A 25,832-nucleotide genomic window follows, 5' to 3' on the forward strand; every position below is an offset into this window, starting at 1 on the left:
ATTGAGTTACAGTGAAACAATTCAAACAATTCTAGCACATATTGAGATTACAAATGCATTTTATTTGGGGTTCAAAGCAAATTGCAAAAAACTATTTCAGGGGACAGTGCAACATTTATCATTTTTATGTTGTAACAGTTTATATAATGACTTTTTACACATTTGATGCAACAGAGTATAATGTGAATAAGCAATGATGACATGACTATTCATTCCAAATTGGAAAAGATTAAATGACGGCATGTAGAGATTTTCTGTTACTTCTTCATCTCAAGTATCCCACTTCCTGGTCCTCTCCGCTTCGCACTGCAGATGTTGCAAAACTGGACCCCAGGAATCTGATAGAAAAGAAAATAACTGCTTAAACAAGTTGGTTGCTGTCATCTGAAATTATCATACTATATGGAGTGAGAAAGCCGGTTTGGAAGGAAAGATTGAGATAGTGTAGACACGTACCGTTCCCGGAGAGGGTAAACACTCCTTATGGAACATGTGTCTGCAGTGGAAAACCACCACACTGAAGTTCTGGGCCATATCTACAACAAAGAAGTAAAACATGCATGTCTGAGAGAAGACTGTAATTTAGCATTATACCTCTTGATCAACCAGCAAACCACATGCTATATTACCCAGTCATGACTAAATAACAATCAAAACATTATTATTATTATTTTATTTTTTTACATCAGCCATTGTCACAAAGTGCTTTTACAAGACACCCAGCCTGAAATCCCAAAGGGCAAGCAACAACAGGGTTAATGCACAGTGGATAAGAAAAACTCCCTAAAAGAGTGGCCAGTCCTCTTCTGGCTGTACTGGGTGAACATTTTAAGAGTACAAATTGTAATAATTAATAAATGCATGTGGGCTGTGTCCAGAGTCTGTAAAGCATAATCCAAGTTAGCAGCATGACCAGATGGACATATAGGTATTTTGAATAGCTTTACAGTGACGCTAAGAAGCATCCCAATAAAAAGTACTGTTGTATTGACACTGTATAGGAATCTGCTTGATGATACTAAATATATATAGCAGATTCCTATACAGTATATATATATAAATAAACAGGTAAGCCTACCTGATGGTAATATCGAAGCGTGACAAGATTCGCATATGTTTTCTTCTGAAAAACAAATTGACATTTCAAAGTTAAAATTCAAACCACACAAGCATGCACTCTTACTGTTCTTTAGAGAAGTCAGACACTCTGCACATTGTTCTACTCACCATCCACTCTGACCCCTCTCATCTGAGTTCTGTGGTTCTTTTGAAGCAGGGACAGCGAGTCAGCCACTAAGATCTTCTTACAGCCTTCCCGGAGCAATATCTGAGTGACAGAGCAACACAAATATTTGTATTATTATTTATTAAGACAAGAAGCAAGGCTTGCTGGCCAGGTCCTGTGTTTGGTTGAGCATGGCACCTATGGTCACGAAGGCTGGTTCATGACCGAAAGAACTAGATTGCGAGTACAAGCAGCTGAAATGGGTTTTCTCAGAAGGGTGGCTGGCTTCTCCCTTAGTGATAGGGTGAGAAGCTCAGCCATCCGTGAGGAACTCAGAGTAGAGCCGCTGCTCCTTTGCATCGAAAGGAGCCAGTTGAGGTGGTTCGGGCATCTGGTAAGGATGACCCTAGAATGTCTCCCTAGGGAGGTGTTCCAGGCACGTCCAGCTGGGAGGAGACCTCGGGGTTGGCCCAGGAACAGGTGGAGAGATTATATTTCGACACTGGCCTGGGCTCAGGAAAGGGAAGTGCTGGCAAATGTGGCTCGGGAAAGGGAAGTTTGGGGTTCCCTGCTGGAGCTGCTGCCCCCACGACCCGATACCCGATAAGCGGATGAAGATGAGCATGGCACAGAGGGCTGGCACAAAAAATCCAAATCATGCACTCACTAATGTTTGTCGCTCAGGAAAAGAGCGCCTGATATGTGACTTAAATGTAGATGTCCCTCTGGTTTGTTACATTGAAAGTGCAGTATTGGATGGCCGCTATTCTGACCTGTAGGTTGTAGTCCTGAAGGATTTTGACCAGAGAATCTCTGAGGTTAGGAATCTCCATGCCCTCCTTTATTCGGTGGATGAGCAAGATAGGATCCACATGTGTTCCAATGTTATTGAGCAGGCCGGTGATGAAGGCTTAGGGAAAAAAGAAAGAAACGTAATGACCCTCATGGAAACAAAGGGAAGAACTCATTTCAAAGGGCTTCAGCATTCGCCTCACTTACGAGGCTTGTCGATGGAATAGGAGATGAGATCCTCCCACAGCTCGGCGTCATCCTGCTCCTTTGCAAACTCAATGGCCTTGTCCACATCCTCCAGTTCCTCCATGATCATCTGAAGGGCCCGTCGACAGTTCCCCATCCTGCCTGGGAGGGACAAGTTACAATGGGTTAGTTAACTGAGATCAAATGCAGTCGGCTAGCTTGTATCCGTATCTAGAGGACTTTATAACAATTCAAGCAGTTACAGTACTGATCAAACTATTTGGACACCAATGCAATTTGTTGTTTTGACTTGGTACTTCAACACATTGTATTTCAAATGAGAAAATGACGAACAGGTTAAAGTGCAGACTGTTGGCTTTAATTTGTGGGTATTTATATCCATGAACCATGTGGAAATTATAGACATTATTACACATAACCCCCGATTTTAGAGGTCTAAGTGTGATTTTTAAAATAAACCTAATCTTAAATAAAGTAATTATATTTAGTACTAGGTTGTGAATCTTTGCCCATCACCAGATGTTTGGCATCTTTTCCTGATGATGCTCTGCCAGGGTTGTACTGCAGTCATCTTCAGTTCCTGTTTCAGACATTTTTGTCCTCAGTATTTTAAATTGGATTAAGGCCGAAAAAATTGTCTGTAACCATGTATAAAAGGGCTGACAGTTTGCACTTAAACTTCTAAGTCATTGTTTCATTTAAAATCTAATGTGCTGGAGTCCAGGACAAAAACAACAAAACTTGTCACAGTCCAAATACATCTGGATCACACTATATAAAAGCGTATATTATTCACTCTATTCATTTAAACAAAAAACGAGGCCACCTACTGAGCAGGAACACGGTCTCCTCCACAAAGTACCTCTCCTGACAAATCTCCAGAGCCTGATTAAGACAGGGAAGACAGTTATAAAGACCCTTGATAAAAAATATGAATCTAAATGCAACATTTTTACATGAGCCCTCCGTTGATTTCTCAGTACCTTTTCTAGTGGGCAGTGGATGCTGTCCCTTAGAAATGGCAGGAGGTTGGGACGGTCATACTCTGCATACAGACCAATCTGTCTCTCGTGGTGCTTCTGACCCTTGTGGTGGTCCCTCTTGAACAACTTGTGAAGGTACTGAGGGACGTGGGAAATGAATTGTTACACATGCCAAAAAATGCTTTTTAATTGAACACTAAACAGATGGACACAGAAATCAGGTATGTGTACACTTGACACAAAATACTTCTTAGGACATGAGAAACGGTCATGGTAACTCATTGTTTTTAACTAATGAATACATTAGAAGACCCTTACTATGTGCAGGAGCTCAGGCCTGTCTCGGAGTTCTTCAACCACTCTGTCCATCTACAAGGCAGATTAGTTAGGATTATGGTCAGCGGTAAGCACATATTCCATTTTGAACTTTCCCAGAAAGATAAAGGCGGCCTGGTGCACATACCGATATCTTGTCTTCGTTATCCAGGAGCATATCCACAGCTTTCTGACAACACAACACAAAGAGTATTCTTCAGACAGAAACACACACATGGACATTTGAACTCTGCGGTCAGACGTTAAGCGGACGTTCTCTATGATCTTTGCCCAGCTTAAAGCGCAGCAAAGACTGACTTATTGCTACTCTGACAATGACAACTACATACACTCAAAACAGCCATAGCAAGGTCTAACAACCTCTTTATCGAAGTCCATGAGGAGCACAATCTTGTCTTCTATGGCGGAGAACAGGTTGTGCTTGTGGATCAGCTGGTAAACGTCTTTATGCCGGAGTCTAAGGTATATCTCCAGGGCCCGGTCATAGCGTTGGTCGTAGGTGTAACTGCACGGATGTCACAAAGGCACAGCACAGGGACACTTCAAACTCAATCTAACAGGGGGAAATGGACCATCACGTCCATTTTATCGTTGCTCATTCACGGTCTCATCTAGTTAATAACCGGGTTAAAACCGGCGGAGAGACACTTACAGTTCGGCCAGCGTCGTGAGCAGGGTACCATTGGCCGGGTCCTTCTTGAGGTGGTCAGTGACGGCTTGGATGACAGTCATGTTATTGTACAGCTCGCCTGGCCACTCACGGATCAACATGGCAAAGCCCTTGAAGATGGAGGGAGGGAAGGAGAAAGAGGGGGACAGCGTGAAAGAGAATGGGGGTAGAGGGAGGTTGCAGAAAGAGAGGAATGAAGAGTGTTATTGAAAGAGTTACGACACAAGGCGGTAGGAAGACCAGCAGACATTTACAAACAGGTGGACGAACCTCATAGTCCGTCTTAAGGAACTCATGCAAGATCATCTCGTAGATGGCCGGTCTGAGTCGCAGGTCCCCTCTGGGCAAGTACTGACTGATGGCCTGGAGCAGAGGAGGACAGGAGGATGTTGGAAGTGATACAAAGCAATGAGAAGGTAACATGAGAGGGTATTTCAGCCTGAGTCACCTTCAACTGCCCAATGGTTTTGAACCTGTACACCTCATTCTCCCAGAGTTCCATGTTTTTCCCCAGGACCTTCTGACACTTCCTGGATTGAAACAAAGGCAAGAGACACAGAAAGTAAGACAAAAAAGAATAAAGTCTGTATGCTGATTGTTTGAAGGAGAGACTAAAGAAGTATCCTGAACATCTGTGGTACCTTGCAGCCGAGTCATAGTCCCCCTTCTCCACCAGGTGATTTATGTAGGCCATCCCAATTTTCTGATTAGAACACAAGACAAACTCCATTATTTAACGCCATGGACTTCATCTTCCACAATTTCATCATCAAGTGTTGTATCTTTGGTGGTGTACATATTTTGACAGACGTAACATTTACTCACAACAACTTGCAACAAACATTTTTCGTTGGGACAAACTGACGTGTCCTTACTTGTTTCGCCATGGACATGCATTAAGTCCAACTAGTACCTATCCATCTAATGTGAGTCATGTGATTTGAAGCAAATAAGCAGGCTGAGTTTACTTTAGCCAAATGTTGTCAGTACCTGGACTTCATGGCGTTTAATGTTCTTGAAACTGATCTCGGCAGCCATCAGAGCTTCCTGTGAACAAGAAAAAGAGTTTTGGTAGTATGGTAATGGCCGACTAGTATAACACGTTATGAGTTGTAAGACGCGTGCATGATACACTTACAAGGCTTGTATTATGAATTTAATAACATTCATCTCAATGCAGTTTCCTGAAAATCTGTTCTTAACGACACACTGAGAACAAACAGTGAAATATTGAAGTCCCTATGTGACATCTGCTTTATTGGATGATTACAACTCTAACCTCATACTTCTTTTTGTCTAGTAGCCAGTCAATGTGGTCATCCTGGTCTCGCTCTTTGGCCACCACAATGTCTTTGGGACTGATGATGTAAAAGAGGGATTCTCCCTCGGAATGTTCTGTTAACAGACATTCGCCGTACAGTTCAGACCGTGCTGGAATGATCTTTAGTATGTGAAATAATCGGTAACCAAAGTCAACACAGAGAGCGCCATTCTGGGCAGTGTTTGTGGAGAAATGGTTGTGGTCGGCTCACCAAGCCGGTAGTCCCGACATTCGTTCTCCTGGAAATTACGGACAGTCAGGGCGTCGGATGAGATCTCCTCACAGCCCTCAGCCAGAGGCTGGATGATGTCCAGACGAGGCCTTGCTCGGAACTCCTCCTCCTGCCCTCACACAGCACCACACAAGCAATGAGCACATGTAAACATTGAAATGTCTTGGGGCAGTGACCCCACAAACCGCTCGATTTATAATTCTCTCAGCAATTACTGGGAAAGTAAGCATTTGCTTTGAAATTCTCTTAGCTCTATACTTCGGAGATTTGACTTTGAAATCAAACAACTGCTATTAGTTAAAGTATAGATTCTCAGACTCATTTAAGGGTTTTTATGTACATCTTGTTTTCTTTCAAAATGACAGAGCTATACAGTCCCTGTATTTCAAGGCACAAAATTATTGGGACAGCTTAATCTGATGGCCAAATAAAGCAGTTACGTTAAGTACTTGGTCAATCAATCAATCAATCAAAATTTATTTATAAAGCGCTTTTTACAACAGCAGTTGTCACAAAGTGCTTTACAGAGACACCCGGCCTTAAACCCCAAGGAGCAAACAACAGTAGTGTTGAATTTCAGTGGCTAGGAAAAACTCCCTAAGAAGGTCGAATTTTAGGAAGAAACCTAGAGAGGACCCAGGCTCAGAGGGGTGACCAGTCCTCTTCTGGCTGTGCCGGGTGAGATATTAAGAGTCCAATTGGAATAATAAATAAATTTCTCTTGGCTAAATCCAGAGTATATTTGATTTTAGACTAGGTCAGAAGTATGACCAGGTGGACAAGGACAGGAACAGCAACGGTCCCCCCAAACCAGGTAATCCGCAGGTGTGGACCAGGACCTCATCTCTTTCTAAAATTTAAAATTGGAGGAAACTGAGAAAAGTTAGTAGTACATCCCTCATGTCCCCCAGCACAATAATATAGCAGCGTAACACCTTGGAAACTGAGACGGGGGGGTCCGGTGACACTGGGGCCCTACCCGGGGGAGGCCCCGGACAGGGCCCAACAGGCAGGAAATCAATCCAACCACATTGCCAGGCATCAACCAAAGGGACACCCACCAACCGCAACCCCCCTGAATGAGGGCCGAGTATTGCTAGTAGCGTACAGCCCAACTGCACAAGTGCGCAATAGAGAATCAACAACAAGCCAGTGACTCTTCCCCCGAAGGGCATTGGAGGGAGGGCATCCCAGTGGCGACGAGAGCCCACCTGGCAAGACAGCAAGGGTGGACAGTATCAAGCCTACTGGTCACCTTCACGCCCCCGGGCCAGGCTACACCTAATTATAAACCGTGCTGTAGAGATGAGTTTTTAGTAGACACTTGAAAGTTTGCACTGAGTTTGCATTTCTAACCTTAATTGGCAGATCATTCCACAGGAGTGGAGCTCTATGAGAAAAGGCCTTGCCGCCAATTGTTTGTTTAGAAATTCTAGGTACAATTAAAAGGCCTGCGTCTTGCGATCTAAGGTTACGTGTAGGTATGTATGGCTGGATCATTTCAGCAAGGTAAGTAGGAGCAAGTCCATGTATTGATTTATAGGTTAAGAGTAAAACCTTAAAATCAGCCCTAACCCTAACAGGCAGCCAATGTAAGGACGCCAGGACAGGAGTAATGTGTTCAAATTTTTTTGTTCTAGTTAGGATTCTAGCAGCTGTGTGCAGCACTAATTGAAGTTTATTTATTAATTTGTCTGGATAACCAGAGAGAAGAGCATTGCAGTAATCTAATCTAGAAGTAACGAAAGCATGGATTAATTTTTCTGCATCAGTTTTTGATAGGAAGTTTCTAATTTTTGCGATGTTTCGAAGATGAAAATAAGCTACTCTTGAGACATATTTTATATGTTCTTCAAAGGAGAGGTCAGGGTCAAGGGTAACGCCAAGGTTTTTTACAGTTTTTTGGGATACGACCATGCAGCCGTCGAGGTTCACAGTGAGATCTGCTAACAACGCTCTTTGTTTTTTGGGTCCTAAAAGGAGCATTTCTGTTTTATTTGAGTTTAAGAGCAAGAAATTCTCTGTCATCCACTTCCTAATATCTGAAACGCATGCTTCCAAAATAGCTAATTTAGGGGCTTCTCCATGCTTCATTGAAATATATAACTGTGTGTCATCAGCATAACAGTGAAAGTTAATATTGTGATTTCGGATTACATCGCCCAGAGGGAGCATGTATAGTGAGAAAAGTAATGGGCCCAGAACCGAGCCTTGAGGAACTCCAAAGCATACCTTTGACTTGTCAGAGGATATGCCATCCACACTAACGAACTGATATCTTTCAGATAAATAAGATTTAAACCAGGCTAGAACATGTCCACGTAGCCCAATATTGGTTTCCAGTCTCTCTAAGAGAAGGGAGTGATCAATAGTGTCAAAAGCAGCACTAAGATCAAGAAGCAACAGGACGGATGCGGAACCTTTGTCTGAGGCCATTAGAAGGTCATTTGTTACCTTCACGAGTGCAGTCTCAGTACTATGATGGGATCTAAAACCAGACTGGAATATTTCATAAATGTTTTTTGTCTTTAGGAAGGCATTCAGTTGTTGGGAAACACATTTTTCTAAGATTTTTGAGAGGAACGGGAGGTTCGATATTGGCCTATAATTGTTTAATATGTCGGGATCTAGATTAGATTTTTTTAGAAGAGGCTTAATTTCCGCAATTTTTAGTGAGTTTGGTACGCATCCGGAGGAAAGGGAGCAATTTATTATGTTCAGCATTGGCTGACCTAGCACAGGAAATAACTCCTTAAGTAATTTTGTAGGAATCGGGTCTAGCTGAGAGTTTGTGGGTTTAGAACTCATTACAAATTTTGTAAATGTGTCGAGCGATACGGTATCAAAAAACTCAAGTGTCCCCATTGACACCTGATCAGGGAGGCTCCGGAAATTTTCCGGACAACCGAGATTTTTAGGACCATAACTATTTAGGGATTCAGTTATTTGTTTTCTAATGGTGACGATCTTTTCATCAAAGTAGTTCATGTATTCATTACAACTAAAGTGAAGACCCACTTCACATGCTAAGCTTTGCTTTTTTGTTAACTTTGCAACTGTATCAAAGAGAAATTTTGGATTGTTTTTGTTCGCCTCAATCAGGTTGGAGAAATAAGCTGATCGAGCAGACGTGAGTGATTTTCGGTATTGTACTGTACTGTCTATCCAGGCTAGTCTAAATACTTCCAACTTGGTGGAGCGCCACTTTCGCTCCAATTTTCTGGAGGCTTGCTTAAGTGCTCTAGTATTGTCGGTGTACCAAGGAGCAAGTTTCTTGTTGCGTATTTCTTTAGTTTTTAGTGGTGCAACTATGTCTAATGTATTTCGCAGTATTGAGTTTAGATCCTCGATTTGATCGTTTACAGATTTATTTACTCTGTCATTTAAGAGCGAACTAGTAAGAATATCAAGGAATTTATTTGTAATCCGAGAATTTATAGTACGGCTTTTGAAACTCATTGTTTGGGGGGCAAGTGAATTTCTTGTTTTAACGGTAAATGTAATAAGACAGTGATCCGATAATCCAGGATTTTGGGGGTAAATTATTAGATCTACAATATCTATTTCTCGTGACAGGACTAAATCTAAGGTATGATTGTGGCAATGTGTTGGACCTGAGACATGTTGGATGAAACCCATTGAGTCGATTATGGCTTGAAAGGCTTTTTGAAGAGGATCATGGGGGTTTTCCATATGGATATTGAAATCGCCAAAAATTAGAATACTATCTGCCATGACTACAAGGTTAGACAAGAATTCTGGAAACTCATTGAGGAACAATGTGTATGGCCCGGGGGGCCTATAAATAGTAGCTATGTAAAATGATTTATCGGCCTGGTTAACTTTCATGAGTAAAACTTCGAAAGAATGAAACTCTGTGATATGTTTGAGAGTAAGTTTATATTTACTGTCATAAATATTAGCGACACCCCCTCCTTTTCGGGATGCACGAGGGATATGATCACTAGTATAGCCAGGAGGAGAGGCCTCATTTAAGGCAGTGAATTCTTTAGGCTTTAGCCACGTTTCACATAAACCAATAGCATCTAGTTTATGATCAGAGATTAATTCATTTACCGCAACTGCCTTTGGAGCAAGAGATCTAATATTTAGGAGTCCCATTTTGAGATGCGAAGTGATACAATTATTTTTATTTTTGACCGAGGTGGAGGAAGGCTTTATCTTAATAAGGTTGTTTTTGTTAGCACTACCTTGTTTAACTTTTCTCAGCCTGGAACGAGTCACAGTGGCAATAGGTAAAGCTGTACTAACTACTCTGGCTATGCTATTGACAGACTCCACTATGCTAGCAGGCTGGCTAACAGCCTGCAGCCTGACCTGCACCCTATCTCATGTTAAAGCTATAGGAGTGAGACTCCTGTCAATGTTCCTAGACAAAAGAAGAGCACCACTCCAGCTAGGATGGAGTCCGTCGCTCCTCAGCAGATCAGGCCTGGCCCTATTTCTGGGAGAGTCCCAAAAAGAAGGCCAGTTATCTACAAACTCTACCTCCTGCGACGGGCAGAACTCCGTTTTCAGCCAGCGATTGAGTTGCGCAAGTCTGCTGTAGAGCTCGTCACCACCCCTAGCTGGGAGGGGGCCAGAGACAATAACTCGATGCCGACACATCTTTCTAGCTAATTTACACGCTGATGCTATGTTCTGCTTCGTAACCTCTGACTGTTTCATCCTAACATCGTTGGTGCCAACGTGGATAACAATATCTCTGTACTCTCTATACTTGCCAGTTTTAGACTTCGCTAGCACCAACCCCAGATTTGCGGCTACGTCGGTGGCTCTGCCCCCCGGTAAACAATGTACGATCGCCGGCTGATTCTTTAGTCTAATACTGCGTGTGATGGAATCGCCAATGACTAAAGTTTTCAGTTTTTCAAGTCCACCGGTAGAACATGCCTGCCGACCATTCCCCTCCGAAGACGGCTCGGGTCTTGACTCCGACTCCAGTGGGGAAAACCTGTTCAAAGTCTCAGTTGGTTTTAGCAACGATTCAGGTTTAACTGGTCGACGGCATTTCTTCCCAGTGACCAAGAGAAAGTTATTGCCCGGCTGCAGGAGCTGTGCCGGGGGGCTAACAAAACTATCGTTTCTACCTGGTGGCACTGACGCAGATTTTTCTATTTCTACACTAGCATAATCCTTGCCTGGCATTTGCGTCAGAAGCCGAGCCTCTAACTCTGCTATCTTTAACTTAAGACGAACATTCTCCTCCGTGTTGTTGCTACAACAATTACAGTGAAAAGGCATTGTAATGATACTTAGCCTCGGGTGTTCAGGGGTGAGTAGTTCTGTTAATTATGTCCAAAAAGAGTCCCGGTGTAGAAAAGTTGGGTAAGAGGTCAACAGATAAATATTGCGTTGGTAAAACTCTAAAATAGAATTTTGACCAATTAGTTTATATCGAGTAAATTCGAAAAAAAAGTTTGGCAGGTAGCCAGGTAGGTAACAGCAGGCAGGGTACAGCACGTCAACAATCCCACAATGCAGTTCGTCTCAAATAACCAAAGAGGTGAAGCTTCACTAATTCTTTAATAACTACATGAAGTCTGTGACCTATCGACCCAACCATACACTGGGTAACGTCTTTGGTGATGCCCTGTCTGGTCTATACTGCAGCCATCAACAGCTGGGTTTGTTTTGAAGTCTTTGTGCCCAAAGTCTCATCTTCAGAAAATCAAAGATTTTCAACTGGATTAAAACCTGGAGATTATGTTGGCCAAGCAAGAAATGTAACATTTTTTATTTCCATTCTGCTGCTGTCAGTACCTACATCACCAAAGAAGGCAAGTGACAGACACCAAAAGCAGATTCCAGAGGAAAACACAAAGCCTAAAATCAAGAGAATACATTGACAGCTCTCTTATGATTGCTCAAATGATGAAAGAACACCCCTAACTAACCCGAAACACCCACCAATTGTCACAATCAGTTTGCATCCCTGAACTAGATAGATCTTGTATAGTGTTGTGAAAGCGAAATAGTCCTAAATAGTGAAAACAATATGTAAACTATCCTTAAATATCCTTATCCTGAAATATATTTTTTATCCTTAAAAAAATTACAATAATATATCTCAAAGTAACTGTTTGACTTTTCAATCCTTATTGGCGCTGTACATAAAAATGCTGATTGTCTCAATACTTAAGGACTCTGGCCGCATATAATTAACAGTACCATGTGATCGGAGGTCTCCTTCACAAAATACAGGGTGACCAGCTGGTCGGCCAGAGGTGCCAGGCCACTAATGAAGAACTCCGTTTCAAACGCGGACACTGCAAAACAGAAGAAACCCACATTACCGCAACTCTATAACAGTCTTACGTGGTCTCCTTTCACAGTGACCTAATTGGGCAAGTCAACAGAAAACCACTCCACATTCTGAATGACGACCTGGCCAAAGGCACACCACAGTTACAGTCCTGCCTGGCGAACCCGCCTCAACAAATGTCCTTGACGCCTCACCGATTTCCACATAGCGGCTAGGAAGGTCTCTCATCTCGGCGTGGTCCCTCTCCTTCACCGCGCAGATCTTAATGGAGGAGCCCCAGCCGACTATAAGGGTGGTGTTGTCTTTCCAGCACAGGCTGCAGGGGTACATGTCAGGCCGGAGGCTGACGTTATCCCGCAGCACGTTGGTGATTCGCTGCTTGGTGCTGATGTCGTAGATTTTCACTCCCTGGGAGAAACCAAGACCATCAACATTGGCGATCGTGTTAGGTCTGAACGGTATGTCTGAGGTAGTGGTGTGTAGTGTTGAGATGGTCTTTACGTTAAGACAGTGAAAAATCAAAGAGAAGGTTTTTGCCGAATGTGCCAGCAGTACGGACGCATCTTAGAACACTAGACCAAATTATTTGTCACGAAAACAATGCATCATCATCATCATCATCATGTTGACTGGACATATCACTCGACCACCATATGGCTGACAGAGTCCGCGAATCGTTTGGCCTTACCACGTTATTGGCCCAAGCAATCAGATTGGCTCTCCATTGGACGTTAGTGATGGTGCCCTCCCCCTCGTGCAGAGTGGACGTCTTCCAGCGGTTCAGCCAGTTCCTCTCGTACAGAAGCAGCTTGGGAGGGCGACACAAAAAAAACTTTTCACATTGGCGTCAAGAGTAATATCCAAATCAGGACCGTCAAAAACGTGCAAGCAAACCCTTATGGATCACGTTTGTAGTTCTGTTTTTCAACCAGCAGAGGGCAATAGATAACAGCGGCACAAGAGGACTGTGGGCTTTCCCGCCTGTGATCACCTTCATGTGATTGACAAAATGAATTGTTGATGACTACATTACGGGTGCAGGTTTGCCTGAAAAAGCATGCGTGGTCCGTTTTGTTTAAATCACACTGACTAACAACAGGGCCACGCCTCGAAGCGTTGACATAAGTTACTCTTTCCGGTAATTAGATGGCTGCCCCATCAGAAGGCAACGCATATAAAAAAGCCTTTCATCTCAGTGTCACCGTTTTACAGGCGGATGTACAATATTCTGCAGTTGCTGCAACCAGGGGGTGGTGGGGGGGGGCCCTAATTCAACAGTCTGGAAATGTTAACAGTTCTCTCCACAAAGGGAGGATATGACACTGGCAGAACTGTGCAGTCAGAATTGAATTGCCTTTGACAGGATATGGCTCCGGTTGAGGCGTATTGATTTTCATCACACGGCGCTGTATGGAGGTTCTTGAGCACACAGCGAGCAAAGAAATCAGTGCCAATTGAAAGAAAATGGTAAAGCAACACTAACAACGAGCGTTTCATGAGACAATAAGTTGGTCTGTATGATTCCAGATGCTTAAACCCTTCCAAACTTGCCAGTTTTTTTTTTTTTGCTTGAACGTGAATCACTGAAATACATAATGATTCCAAAATGTTCATCCACTATCATTTGAAGTAAGTGGTGTTGTTTTAGACTGCAGACTTTTATAAAGGAACAGAAATACCTAAAACACATTCCGGGGGGGGGGTTTGGAGACAACGCTGTATTCCTGCCTACCTGGGGACCCTAACACTACGGTCCTTCTGATAATGACATCTATTTAACGTGCTTGTGAAGCATTGCCTTTCAAACACTGGAGAGTGAGCAACACTTTGTGAAAATGGGACGCTCTCCCCGGAGTGCACTCCAGAGAAGACACAGGAAAAAGGAACAGGCTTTCACACCAGCCAAAAGAAGGTCTGCAATCTGCACTGGGACCAGCCATACAAGGGAAGGAGACTAGAGGGATTCGGTTCACTGGAAGAAACGTCACAATTCATACGTTTGTTTATACAAAAGGTAATTCATGCAAATGTCTGTTAATTTGTACATATCATTATAACAGTTTGAAACAGTAAGGGCTACATACTACCAAAATACCTTTCAAACTCACCTTGTTGCCGCCAGTTACAAACTGTTTGCAGTTTGAACTGCTGAAGCGCGGGTGCAGCGCCACCACCTGGTGAAAAGACACATTTAGGAGAGCATCTAACAGAGATAAGAAATGCAAACAATGGTATGGGCCATGAAAACACACACTGAATAGTCTTCTGTAAATGTAATTATAATAGAACTGAAGAATGTTAATAATAAAGATGGGACAATGAAAGTATACAAAATCTACTCACTTTGATAGGACAGTCAAAGTTCTCATGGAAGCCCTCCCGCGTGTAAAGTCCAAACACTTGAACCTGCAATATAGAAATGGCAAAAGGATAAGAATGGGTCAGTCAGTATGAAGTATGAAAAGTAATCGAATACGCCAGGGTTATAGTGAAAAATATCTCTGTTCCAATTAGTATGCCTTCTGTAGCTGTCTGGGAGTGTTTCTGGGTCACCTTAGTGCATTGGGGGGTTCTGGACAGGCAGACTTTGATTGGATCACTGCTCGCCATCCGCAGAGTCACCAATTAGTGGCCAGGTTGATTCTCTGAACCCTCCAGTGCTTTGATACCATGGTCCTAATCTCTGGCTTTACCACAGCCACAGTTACCTTAGTTACAGCGACAGCTAATGCAAAACAAGATATTGTAACGCAGCATTTGTCAGAAAGAAAAGGGCCAAATAAAGTTCTGCATACACATCATGAATTGAGTACTTTCAGATTACCAGGTGAGATTGACAGAGGTTAAAGGCAAACTGAATCGCTTGAGAACCAACCACTACGGCGCTGTCTATTTTGACTTTTAATTTTGATCCAAATGTTTGCTCAAGTTTTTTTTTTTTTCTTCCTTTAGGTAAGTATGTGGAGAATGAATTCCTATTTACAACAACCTGGGAGCAATTACAGTTAACGGTTTTGCTCAGGGAAAAAGGAACATTGTTCCACCTTGTCAGCTATGGGATTAGAACCGGAAACATTTTATTTACTGGCCCAAAACTCTCTGACCAGTAGGCTACCCTGCTGCCCGCTTTTTGCCACTGGGGTGCTAAAGAGTGAGGGGCCAATATCTGATAGCCCATCTCAACTGCAAGGTCCATGAAGGATGGTAATCCAGATCAGGAGAAGAGCGATAACAACCAGGTATCCAGAGGGCATCCAGAGCGATTTGTAGACTGACAGGCAAGCGGGATAGTGTTTCCACTCACAACATAGTTGTGAACACACAAGTCCCTAGAAATGTGTTTATGAAAGTAAACCGGTATTGTAAAGGTTCAATACATAGGATTTTTGCAAAAAATAAGAAAATGTAAAATAAAGAAAATGTCCATATTATTTCTCCAGTAAATAAGTGGAATTATAGTGATTTACGACATTTATTCACCAGAAATGATTTACGTGCATACAAAAGCAGAGCTTGAAATGCAGAATTTCTATTGATGAACAGAAAACACATGCCAGCGCGAGCCCAGTGACAATGTCAAAGCAAAATCACTTGTCATTTCCTCGTGGCTAGAATTCTACACAGCACACTAAGTTTCAGTTCAAAAAAAGCATGACAGTGTGAAGAATCATTGTCACCCGAAGGGCTTTTTATTATTTCTAAAATATCAAGAATATAGAATATAGTTTTTACAGCTTCTGTAAGGTGGTCACTAGAAGAGTCCCTGAAATTGACTGGCCACATTGCAACCGGGTCTCACAGAGTAGACATGAGACAGTATACGCCCAGACGCGTCATTAATAAGTAGGGTACGTTAAGTTATGGCATCATTTCAAAGTTTCATTAAATTAGAATTAGATAAATGTATGATGTGAAGAATTTTAGAAAATGCATGATATATTATGAATTTGCTAAAATGTATGATATGATAAAATGTTTATTTAAATCCAAAATGTTATTGCTGGAATTCACCTGATTTCCAATTGGAAAATAAATTATACAGTGTCCCTTTAAAGTTTCTTATTTGTAACTCTTCCAGTGTTCAGAACTGGGCAACATCCAAATTGGCTTTCTCAAGGCAAATGCTCCATTACATTCTTAATATTAACTAGAATGTTTTGTTTTTGGCACTGATGATATGACTTCAAAACACTGTACAATTTAGCTGAACACTGCTGAGGGATACAGAACGTATTAAACATGTTCAAAAATGTAATGCTTCTCGGAAGGATCCTTTAAGGGTTCTTCACATTGAAACTCTGATGAGAAACCCTAAAGGTTCTTTCAAGAACTTTTTCTACCTTTATTGGAAAAGAAATGTTTTCTTAATTTCCATATTGGGCCCAAAAGTTTCAGGCAATAAGGAAATTGGGTGTCACTTTGCAGAACAGGGGTATTCAATTCTGGCCCTCAAAGCCAGTTCCATTCCATTTTTTCATTGCAACCCCCTAATCAGGGACTTATATAGACCTGGGACACCAAGTGGGTGTAATTAATGATGAGATAGAACAGAAAACAAGCAGGCTCAGGGCCTCGTAGGGTAAGAGGTGTAGGGCCACCAGTTGGAGATGAGATCTCACCTTGCCATCCTCTGAGCAGATCCCCACATGTTCTCCACTCTCATCCAAACTGATCTGATTGATCTTCACCGGACTCTGAGGAGAGAACACAACCGCAATGTCAAAGAATGACTCGGGACGTTCTGATGTAGAGAACAAGTCTTTACCGGGGACTGAGTTGAGTACTTACAATGTCAAACTTCTGGGTAACGTTTCCTTGGATGTCCAGAAGGAAGACCTTCCCAAAGTGGGTGCCCAGCGCGAGGAACTGAAATAGAAGTAACCTTTGAGATAAAATATTCCCAACACATTCCAACAATTCCAAATTGTTGGAAGGTTGGTACGGTGTGGTGGAATCAGCAACTGGGGAAGGTTGGTACGGTGTGGTACAACCAGCAACTGGGGAAGGTTGGTACAGTGTGGTGGAATCAGTAACTGGGGAAGGTTGGTACAGTGTGGTGGAATCAGTAACTGGGGAAGGTTGGTACAGTGTGGTACAACCAGCAACTGGGGAAGGTTGGTACAGTGTGGTACAACCAGCAACTGGGGAAGGTTGGTACAGTGTGGTGGAATCAGCAACTGGGGAAGGTTGGTACGGTGTGGTGGAATCAGCAACTGGGGAAGGTTGGTACGGTGTGGTGGAATCAGCAACTGGGGAAGGTTGGTACGGTGTGGTGGAATCAGCAACTGGGGAAGGTTGGTACGGTGTGGTGGAATCAGCAACTGGGGAAGGTTGGTACGGTGTGGTGGAATCAGCAACTGGGGAAGGTTGGTACAGTGTGGTGGAATCAGCAACTGGGGAAGGTTGGTACGGTGTGGTGGAATCAGTAACTGGGGAAGGTTGGTACGGTGTGGTGGAATCAGCAACTGGGGAAGGTTGGTACGGTGTGGTGGAATCAGTAGGCTCTGGGGCAAAAACTGTGAAATTACAGGAAGTGGGAGACCCCTATTTATGTAAGCAGACAGTGTGAAATGGTATTTTCATTCCCTCAAAATAAAACCCTTAAACATAATAAATGCACTGTAGATCTGGATTCTTTTTTTGTCTCCAGCTATCAAACTGCCTCTACCAGCAACCTTAAAGCTAATACTCTCCATACAGCAGCAGTGTGTATGTGTGTGTTTGAGAGAGGGAATAAGTATGTATGTATGTGTAGGTCCGCTGGGACAAGAAATTATCAAAACTGGCAGGCTTTTTGGCATTAGATTAAGTGTGCTTTCTTTCACCCAGGCCCAGCTCCAGCCCCTCCTACTAATCCTCACCTTCTACCCCCACTCCTCCCCCCACCTCCCCAAGCCTCCTCCATGTGCCGTGAGCCCACCATGCTTCAGTGCAGGCTATAATGAAATGCTTATATTTACAGGCACAGCTGAGCATGTCAGACAGAGCCCCTGCAATCTCCCCAAATAAAATAACCCCAAAAAATAAATAAATAAAGGGGTCAACCTTGCGAGGCGGTGCGACTTTTAAAAGGATTTATCAGAATGGAATTGTTTAAATGAAATTCCGATTCAGGCACTTAAAATATGAGGCAGCATCAGGCAAAGCCGGTGCTTTTTAAAAAAAAAGGGTCCAGGAGTTGGCTGGGTCAGAGGTCCGTGTGACAATAAAGGGGCTGTAACCGGCAGGGGGTACAAGAACACTGAACGGAATGAGACAGTCCGGTCAATTTAGAATTTCACTCAGGTACGATTGTGTCTTAATAGTTGTAAAAAAAAGAAAGGAAAAAAAGAACCGAAAAAAAATATACAGAAAAAAATCCTTATAAAATCTGAAATAAATAAATCGATAGTCGTTAATAAAACATCAGGGGCGGAGACATAACTAGGCACGACTCGTCCTCCATCCGGGCGTGCATGAGTGCCCTCAGTGCCATGCCGATTAGCCATCCAGCTCGGAGTGGCCACGCTGAAAAATATCAGTGTTTCAAAAGAGATGGAGGGAGCGAGAAAAGATGGAAAGAATGGGAATAAGAAAAGGGAAAAAGACAATGGCTGGTAGCTACTGACGGGTACCTCCAGAGAGATTGGAGGGGGAGAAGGTAACGGACTGCCTATTCGTGTTATACAGAGAGAATGATTCGGGGCGGCAGAGTAGCCTGGTGGACAAGAGTCAGGCTCAAAATACCCTGTCGCAGAGTCCCTGAGCAACACCCAAATAGCCATACGCAAGTATGTGTCATTAGCACACCCACCTGGGAAAGTAGCAGTAAATAAAATTAAAAAAAGAAGTCATGGATGAAAATGGTGTACGCAGATAAAAAAAAGAAAAGACATCCAGAATTCAGTGTGGTTTAGCTAGACAGGCCATTTTAGGTTAGTACTACCTTATCATGGACTGTCATACAGCTGGCAGCATCTTTTTGAAGAATCTCTGTCACCCCATTGGCCAGTCGCTCATACTTCAGCTTAGGCTCCTCCTCACTGTCTTCCTCCTAATAAAAAAAAAATTATATAAAAAAAAAAACACACAGTCAATTAATAGAGCCCAGTATTACCGGTAGTTAACATATAGTTCTATACCAGTAGATTCACACAAGGAGGGGAATGCCATACAAAGTTTCAATACCCATCAGCATGGTACAATACAAGTTTCCAGATACACATAAATGACCAAGGTTAGTCTGGGCTCCATCTGTAACCAGATCATCCTCTCTCTCTCCTGGCTACACATACACGCTGCCTGAGGAACCTAAATTGATTAAGACGCTCCCTGGGAATCTGGAGAATGTGTTTCTACCGCCCTGTACATTTCCCCCATAACCCAGTTTATAACTGCATAGTCTTGTGGTTGCCTATAGGGTGAACCGACACCAAACAAAGACTGCTGTTATAATGCAAGGAGGTGGGGCGGTGGGGGCACAAGGAGAGAATGTCATTTCCAAGAACCATCACCTCCCACTCTGCAGCCATGTCTATTACTTCTATATTCCCCTAGCTAAAATGTCTAACGCACCGGTATTCGTCACGCTTTAAAAAGCCATAACAAAAAGACAGCAGCACACATTCGCCTCTTACAGTGACCGCGGGGACCGTTTCTTTAACACGTATGTCTGTGGGGTATGCTCCCTTTTCTTTTGATGGGCTACTAAGTTGCTCCCACAAAAAATACCCTTTCAATTAATATAGGCTACAAATTCAGAAGGGATAGTTTAATCAAGTGTTGGATGGGAAATTCATAGTAAAAAAAGCTTGTGGAGAGGAATTGAAAAATGTGAATGTAAATCAGGCTACAGAGTGTGAGCCAAGGAACTGGTTGGGGGACTGCAACTTATATGAAGTAATCTATGGCAGACCTCCCCACTCTCTCCACCAAGTTCGTCTATTGACAACCTAGTCAGAAAGACAGGCGCAGTGTAAATGGGCGAGTCACACTCCAATAACTAAATAAACAGAGGCTTGTGATCGGAGGGGACATACAATCATGCAGTCCCAGGTGCTTGTTTATCTGCGTGTGCGTTCGGAACTGGAGAGGATTCCGCTTCTGGACTGTTGATGCGGGACAGGCAGACTTTTCATTTACTGGTGAAGATTTTTATTTATTTTTTCACTCAATTGTTTTTCTTTAGGGAAAAAGGGGGTAGGATTGTTCAGTGTACTGGCTATTCCTGACATTTCATTCTCTGTATCATTTAGGGACAGGTTGTTTCTCAGCCTCCCTAACTGTCTGCCATACTATATTTTATTTAGTGATTCCCACAATCACAATTACAGCAGCCAAATAATAGAAACAGAATGTGTGACGTGTAGCTTACTTCACAACCGCATGCATCTCTGACATGTTCATATTATTGTAACTTGTGCAGTTAATGCAGAATATTTTCACAACAGTAACTTCAGCATTACTGAATCATGATACACTTTCTATAGATGGGCAATCAGTTGTTCAACACAGCATCTTACCTCAGATTCATCTGTAGACTCTTCACTTGGTTTCCTGCCCTAAATTAGTGACACAGTACGTGTTTACTGGACAGGGGGGCTAGACACACATACACAACGGTCTAGAGCAAATATGACATAACATGATATATATCCGAAGTGTAGTTAGCCACAGTAGCTAATATAGCCTACAGAAACGTTACAGTTGTGTGGTGTTTGTTGTCTTTATTCAGCAATTCACTCTCCATATGATGACATTTATAAATCATAAATGCAATAGAAAATCAACGCCCTTCGTAGAATCTTGGAGAAAGAGCAATATTTAAAGATCAGGAACACTTAGTTAATTGCAAAATATTGCTATAAATAATGAGAGACGATAAGGCTGTTTCTTACCTTCTCCTCTACTTCCGCCATGCTGATTGGGTTTGGAACGGACAGTTAGCTAACTAAACAGCGTTAAATCTGCATCTACCCATGACTCACTTTAGATATTTAGCTAATGTTGCGCAAAATAAATTAAACGAAATCACTGAATTCGCAAAAAGCCGCAGATATATTCACAAAGCCGTGTTGACAAACGAACTATGCAAGTCATAAGTAAAATCACATGACTAAAACAAGAAACGTGTGGCATTATGGGTCTATGAGTTTTCTTGTTAAAGGGACCGCAAATACCTCCTAAACCCCATGATAAATCTACAAGTCGCAAATCGCCTCTGCTGCTCCGAAGGGAACGCTTGAGGGTGTGTTGGGCCAAAATGTCACTTACGTTCAAGTCTCCACAAATAGTATAGAAGCGTGTTCATTTGGCAGCATATTTGTTTGAGTTTGCTGCCTTGAATATAACTTGCTCACCTGACGCGAGCTCCTGTCAGTAAATAGTACATTGGTAATGTTACGTGTTTCAGTTTTTTTCTTCACAGAAACAAGTTTGTTTGGGTTTGAAGTGTCCAAGAAGAGGGATTATTAAATGTATAATCAATTATTGTGTAATGACTTCATTCCGAGTTGAATAATGACTGTCTGATTCAAGCCTGACTTGCGCAGCTCAAAAACGCTTGTCGATGCTATCCATTTGAAATCAATGGGAGTTTGGCACGTGAATTTCACAGGTGTAACCAAATTTTTCGTTGTCACAATGTTGTTATCGACGTTATCTGGCGACCGAAATTAGAAACTACAGCTCAACTAATTGACGTTGTCAGTTGGTCGCTAGCATGTGGTAGCCACGTGATATTTCTAAGGTTGTCGGTTGATAATCGCTAATCTCAGGCATCCTATCAGTTGACCATTCATTGCCCTTTTCCTCTTACATTTTTTACGTACAGAATATGTACAGCTAAATTCATTTCCGTCCAGTCAACATCTTGACAGTTTTCTGCAAACCTGTGTTTACCTGCTCCAACTGTTGGTGAAATCTAAAATGGGCACAACACATTTCAGCAGGGTTCTACACCGACGTTTAGTTTTACAGTGAGGTATTATGTATAACTATTATACATGTATTTTATCAACCCCTTCCCAGATATAATAATGGCAATGCTGTTTGATCATCAGTCCAGACATTTTCTCCTAGCAAATTACATAACATATCCTGTAATATACAAGAGCCCCATATGTAGCAAAAAAAAATACACATTTACCACCAAACCAGAAAATGTATGTTATTAAAAAAATATATTATCACCCACCTCACACTCCCAAGTTTAAACTCTAAGTAACTCTAAGTAACAGCTAGTAATCTGTTTAAACATCAAAACATAGTTTAATCTGATTATGGAAGACCAAACATGAACTGTGTTCCTTGTGAACAGGATTGGTTCAGTATAATTATAGTCTAAACAGACTATTTAATCATTTCATAGCCATGGTTATGGTTATGGTGTCTTTCTTTCCTGCAGTAGCTCGCAAATTGTTGTCATGTTCCAAGAATTCTTTAATCTTCTCTTTTGTAGTGTTGCTCACCACATTTCTATGTTTTTTTCTGGAATACTGAAGACCAGGTGTTATTATGTTCTTTCTCATTGTTTTGTAGGATATTCCAAGTTCTTTGTGCGCTGCCTACACTAACTGGTACTTCTTCAAAATGTTTCCAGCAATGACCTTTGATATGATTTGTTTTCCTTTAATTTTCTTTTGATGGTAGGTTTGTCGCAGCTGTGAGACTAATGTGTTATGGAACACAAGAGTCTTCCTGAGATTACTATGTCCTCCCCTCATCTGTTTTCTTGCTTTAGTTCTTGGGGACTGCTCAGTGGCATGGTTCTTAGTCAGCCGATCTAACCTTCTCCTATACTTATCAACCTTTCGCAAGGCATTTTCCAGCTTTTTTTGGGACTTTTGAAGATCATAGTAGACCTTTCTTCTGTTTCTATTGACTTTTTTTGCATCGTCTTTGCTTTGGGGTTTGGACGGAATCCGCCATACCCCCTCTTTCAATCCTTGCATTTGGCACATCCCTATTCTGATTCTATTCTGATTCTGGAGGACTATTCATTGAAGGATACTTTTCTATTTCTTCTTTTTCTCTGTCCTTAGCTCTCTTCCTTTGTTGATTAACTTTCCATTGCTTTTTTCATATCTGTGTTCTTGCGTGCTCAATAAGGAAACAGATTTCAATTATCTTGTTTCTCTTCTTCTACGATATCTCTCTTTCTCACTCTGCAGATACTGTGCATATTTCTCAGGATTATCTTTTAGATGTTTTCTGTATGATTTGTACCTTTGGGCAGCTGTTTTTGGAGCCATGTCACACCTAAACAAAACAATTATAATGAATTAATTTAGTATTTTAAAAACAAATGCATTATTTCATTTAAAATAGTGACTTTTGATTGGTAAATGTATACTAATTAATTTAAGATAACGTATTCAACGTAAATGCTTTAAAGAACAGTATGTTTAATGTATCTGCCGTCATCACCACCACAACCTGTCATTACCAGCACAAGCTGTAATGTGCTGGTAATGACTGTGCTGGTAATTACATTTTGGTCAAAAAACTAGCCTTACTAGCAAAGATGATGACTAAGCAAGTGTTGCTAGCTTTCTACATGTAATGTACACCATTTTAACTATTAAAGTGATAAAAAATAATCCAAAAGTGTTTAAAAATACAGAAATACAACACGTATGGTAAATATAATATGGTAAATATAAATCAGAATTATCTTAAACTGGAGTAAAATAAATGTGCTATAGCCATCGGTAATGTCTACTGAGATACTGTAAACTTCTGACGACTATTTAGGAGTGCAAACTACAACGAACAAGAAATGGCGGGACGCTCGTGCAGTTTACAATTTGTGTACACATTCCGTCTCTGTGGTGGGAGATTATATAGAACTATTTGAATTGTGGTGATTGGGGAATTCTTGTGACTTTTAAGATGTTCAGGTGGACTTTGAACTATTTGGAATACATGGGTTCCAATGTAAGTACGTTGTAGCAACGAAAATAGGAGTTAATATTTCCCGGTTGTAGTTACATAAGATAATATAATTGGTAAGGAAGATTACCAATTATGTGGTCATTAATTTCCTTAAGATAATGTTGGAGTTACATAGGATCGTTACCAAACCGGTACGTAAGTAGTTACCTTGTCAGTACCTTGGGTAATTACGCCCCTGCGACATGCTGAAGAGGTATGGAAGATTACCAATTATGTGGTCATGCAATTACCTTTGGCTAACGTTGCCACAAAGTCAGGACATTACCAATCCATAATGTCATGGTTGGTCTTGGTTACATAACATGTTAGCTGGGATTCCCCATAAAATTGTGCAAAATTCGAGAGGTGTCTCTTTGCCTTATTACACCATAAATCTCTCCCATAGGGGATTTTAAGTTCCACTTCAAATAAGGTCTGGGTGTCGTGTAGGCTAACACCCATTTGCCGTTTTGATAACTGTAAATCTATATAAAGCACTGTTTCCAAAAAAGTACAAAATCTGCAAAAATGCAAAAAAAAACCTGATTGCTATGATGTGTATATCTTCTCTAAATGTAATTGAAAATAATACAAAGACAACGACGTTGAAACAGAGACATTGTGTTGTTTCTTGGAAAATTATGCCCTCTTTGAAGTTCATGTCAACATGTTTAAAAAAAACTTTGGGACTGAGGCAACAAAAGACTGGAAAAGTTGTGTAAACACAAAAAAACTAAACCTGGTAGAATATCACACAACTAATTAGGTAAATTGCAACAGGTTAGTAACATGATGGGATATTAAAAGATAATTCCAGAGAAGATGGGTCTGTCAGAAGTGAGGATGTGGAAGAGTTCGCCCCTCTGCGCAGGCAAATAGTGCAGCAATTTAAGAACAACGTTTCTCAATGTAAAAATTGTAAAGTTTTTGGGGATCCCATCATCTGCTGTATATAATATCATTAAAAGCTTCAGAGAATGTGGTGAATTCTCTGCACTGCAATAAAAACCAACACGATTCTGTAGTGGAATCACTGCATGGGCTCAGGAACACTTCAGGAACTCTCAGGAGCAGCTCAGGAACACAAAGACATTTGAATGGGTTACCAGAGAGATTAACAACTAATGTAGAAAAAATAAAATACTAATATAATAATAAAATTAATAATAGAATTAAACATGAATATATTATAGCAGACACTCCTGACAACGGGGTGGCGAGTGGGGTGGCAATCACTTTTTTAGGGTAGCAGTTGCCACCCCTTGCCCCGGAGGTTTCACCAGTGTCTGCGTCCTCCGGACTAAAGAGGAGAGGTACTTGTTATCTGCGCACAATTTAAAAGCCAAGTTAAAAAAGCCTGCATCTGTGATGGTATTAGTGCAAATGGCATGGGTAACTTGCACATTTGTGAAAGCATCATTAATACTGGACAATATATACAGGTTTTGGAGCAACATATGTTGCCATCCAGATGTCTTTTTCCAGGAAGGCCTTGCTTATTTCAGCAAGACAGTGCCATACCACATTCTACACGTATTACAACAGCGTGGCTCCATAGTAAAAGAGTTCCAGTGCTAAACACGCCTGCCTGCAGTCCAGACCTGTCACCAACTGAAAACATTTGGCACATTATGAAACGGAAAAGTATTGCAAAGGAGACCCTGAACTGTTGAGCAGCTGAAATCCTATATCAAACAAGAATGGGAAAACATTTCACTTTTAAAACAACAGAAATTGGTCTCCTCAGTTCCCAAACGCTTACAGAGTATTTTTTAAAAGAAGAGGTGATGTAACACATTGGTGAACATGCCCCTGTCCCAACTTTTTTTAAACGTGTTGCTGGTGTCAAATTCAAAATGGGCATGTC

At 41.7% G+C, this 25,832-nt stretch overlaps 1 protein-coding gene across 1 annotated transcript; it reads right to left on the reverse strand.

The window, feature by feature from the left end:
- Positions 1-41: 41 nt before the first annotated feature.
- vps41 (VPS41 subunit of HOPS complex) lies at positions 42-20,949 on the reverse strand. The gene is made up of 28 exons (XM_010885547.5): positions 20,929-20,949; positions 20,554-20,592; positions 18,978-19,085; positions 16,841-16,918; positions 16,672-16,746; positions 14,396-14,458; positions 14,161-14,226; positions 12,741-12,860; positions 12,247-12,460; positions 11,959-12,056; positions 5,746-5,875; positions 5,493-5,608; positions 5,204-5,260; positions 4,855-4,916; positions 4,662-4,743; positions 4,484-4,576; positions 4,196-4,323; positions 3,904-4,048; positions 3,671-3,712; positions 3,526-3,576; positions 3,208-3,345; positions 3,055-3,109; positions 2,225-2,365; positions 1,999-2,135; positions 1,228-1,327; positions 1,079-1,123; positions 457-536; positions 42-338 (listed from the first exon to the last, which is right to left on the reverse strand). The coding sequence occupies exons 1-28, from the start codon at positions 20,947-20,949 to the stop codon at positions 258-260; spliced, it is 2,565 nt and encodes an 854-aa protein (XP_010883849.1). The 3' UTR covers positions 42-257.
- Positions 20,950-25,832: the final 4,883 nt, after the last annotated feature.

The sequence above is a fragment of the Esox lucius genome, chromosome 21, assembly GCF_011004845.1.
Source record: "Esox lucius isolate fEsoLuc1 chromosome 21, fEsoLuc1.pri, whole genome shotgun sequence".
Taxonomy (NCBI): domain Eukaryota; kingdom Metazoa; phylum Chordata; class Actinopteri; order Esociformes; family Esocidae; genus Esox; species Esox lucius.

Coding starts and splice junctions, on each gene's coding strand:
- vps41 (XM_010885547.5), bottom strand. CDS start 20,949: ATGGCGGAAGTAGAGGAGAAG. Junction 3,110..3,207: donor TCCACTGCCCACTAGAAAAG/GTACTGAGAAAT, acceptor TGTCTTAATCAG/GCTCTGGAGATTTGTCAGGA. Junction 339..456: donor GTTTACCCTCTCCGGGAACG/GTACGTGTCTAC, acceptor CTTTTCTATCAG/ATTCCTGGGGTCCAGTTTTG.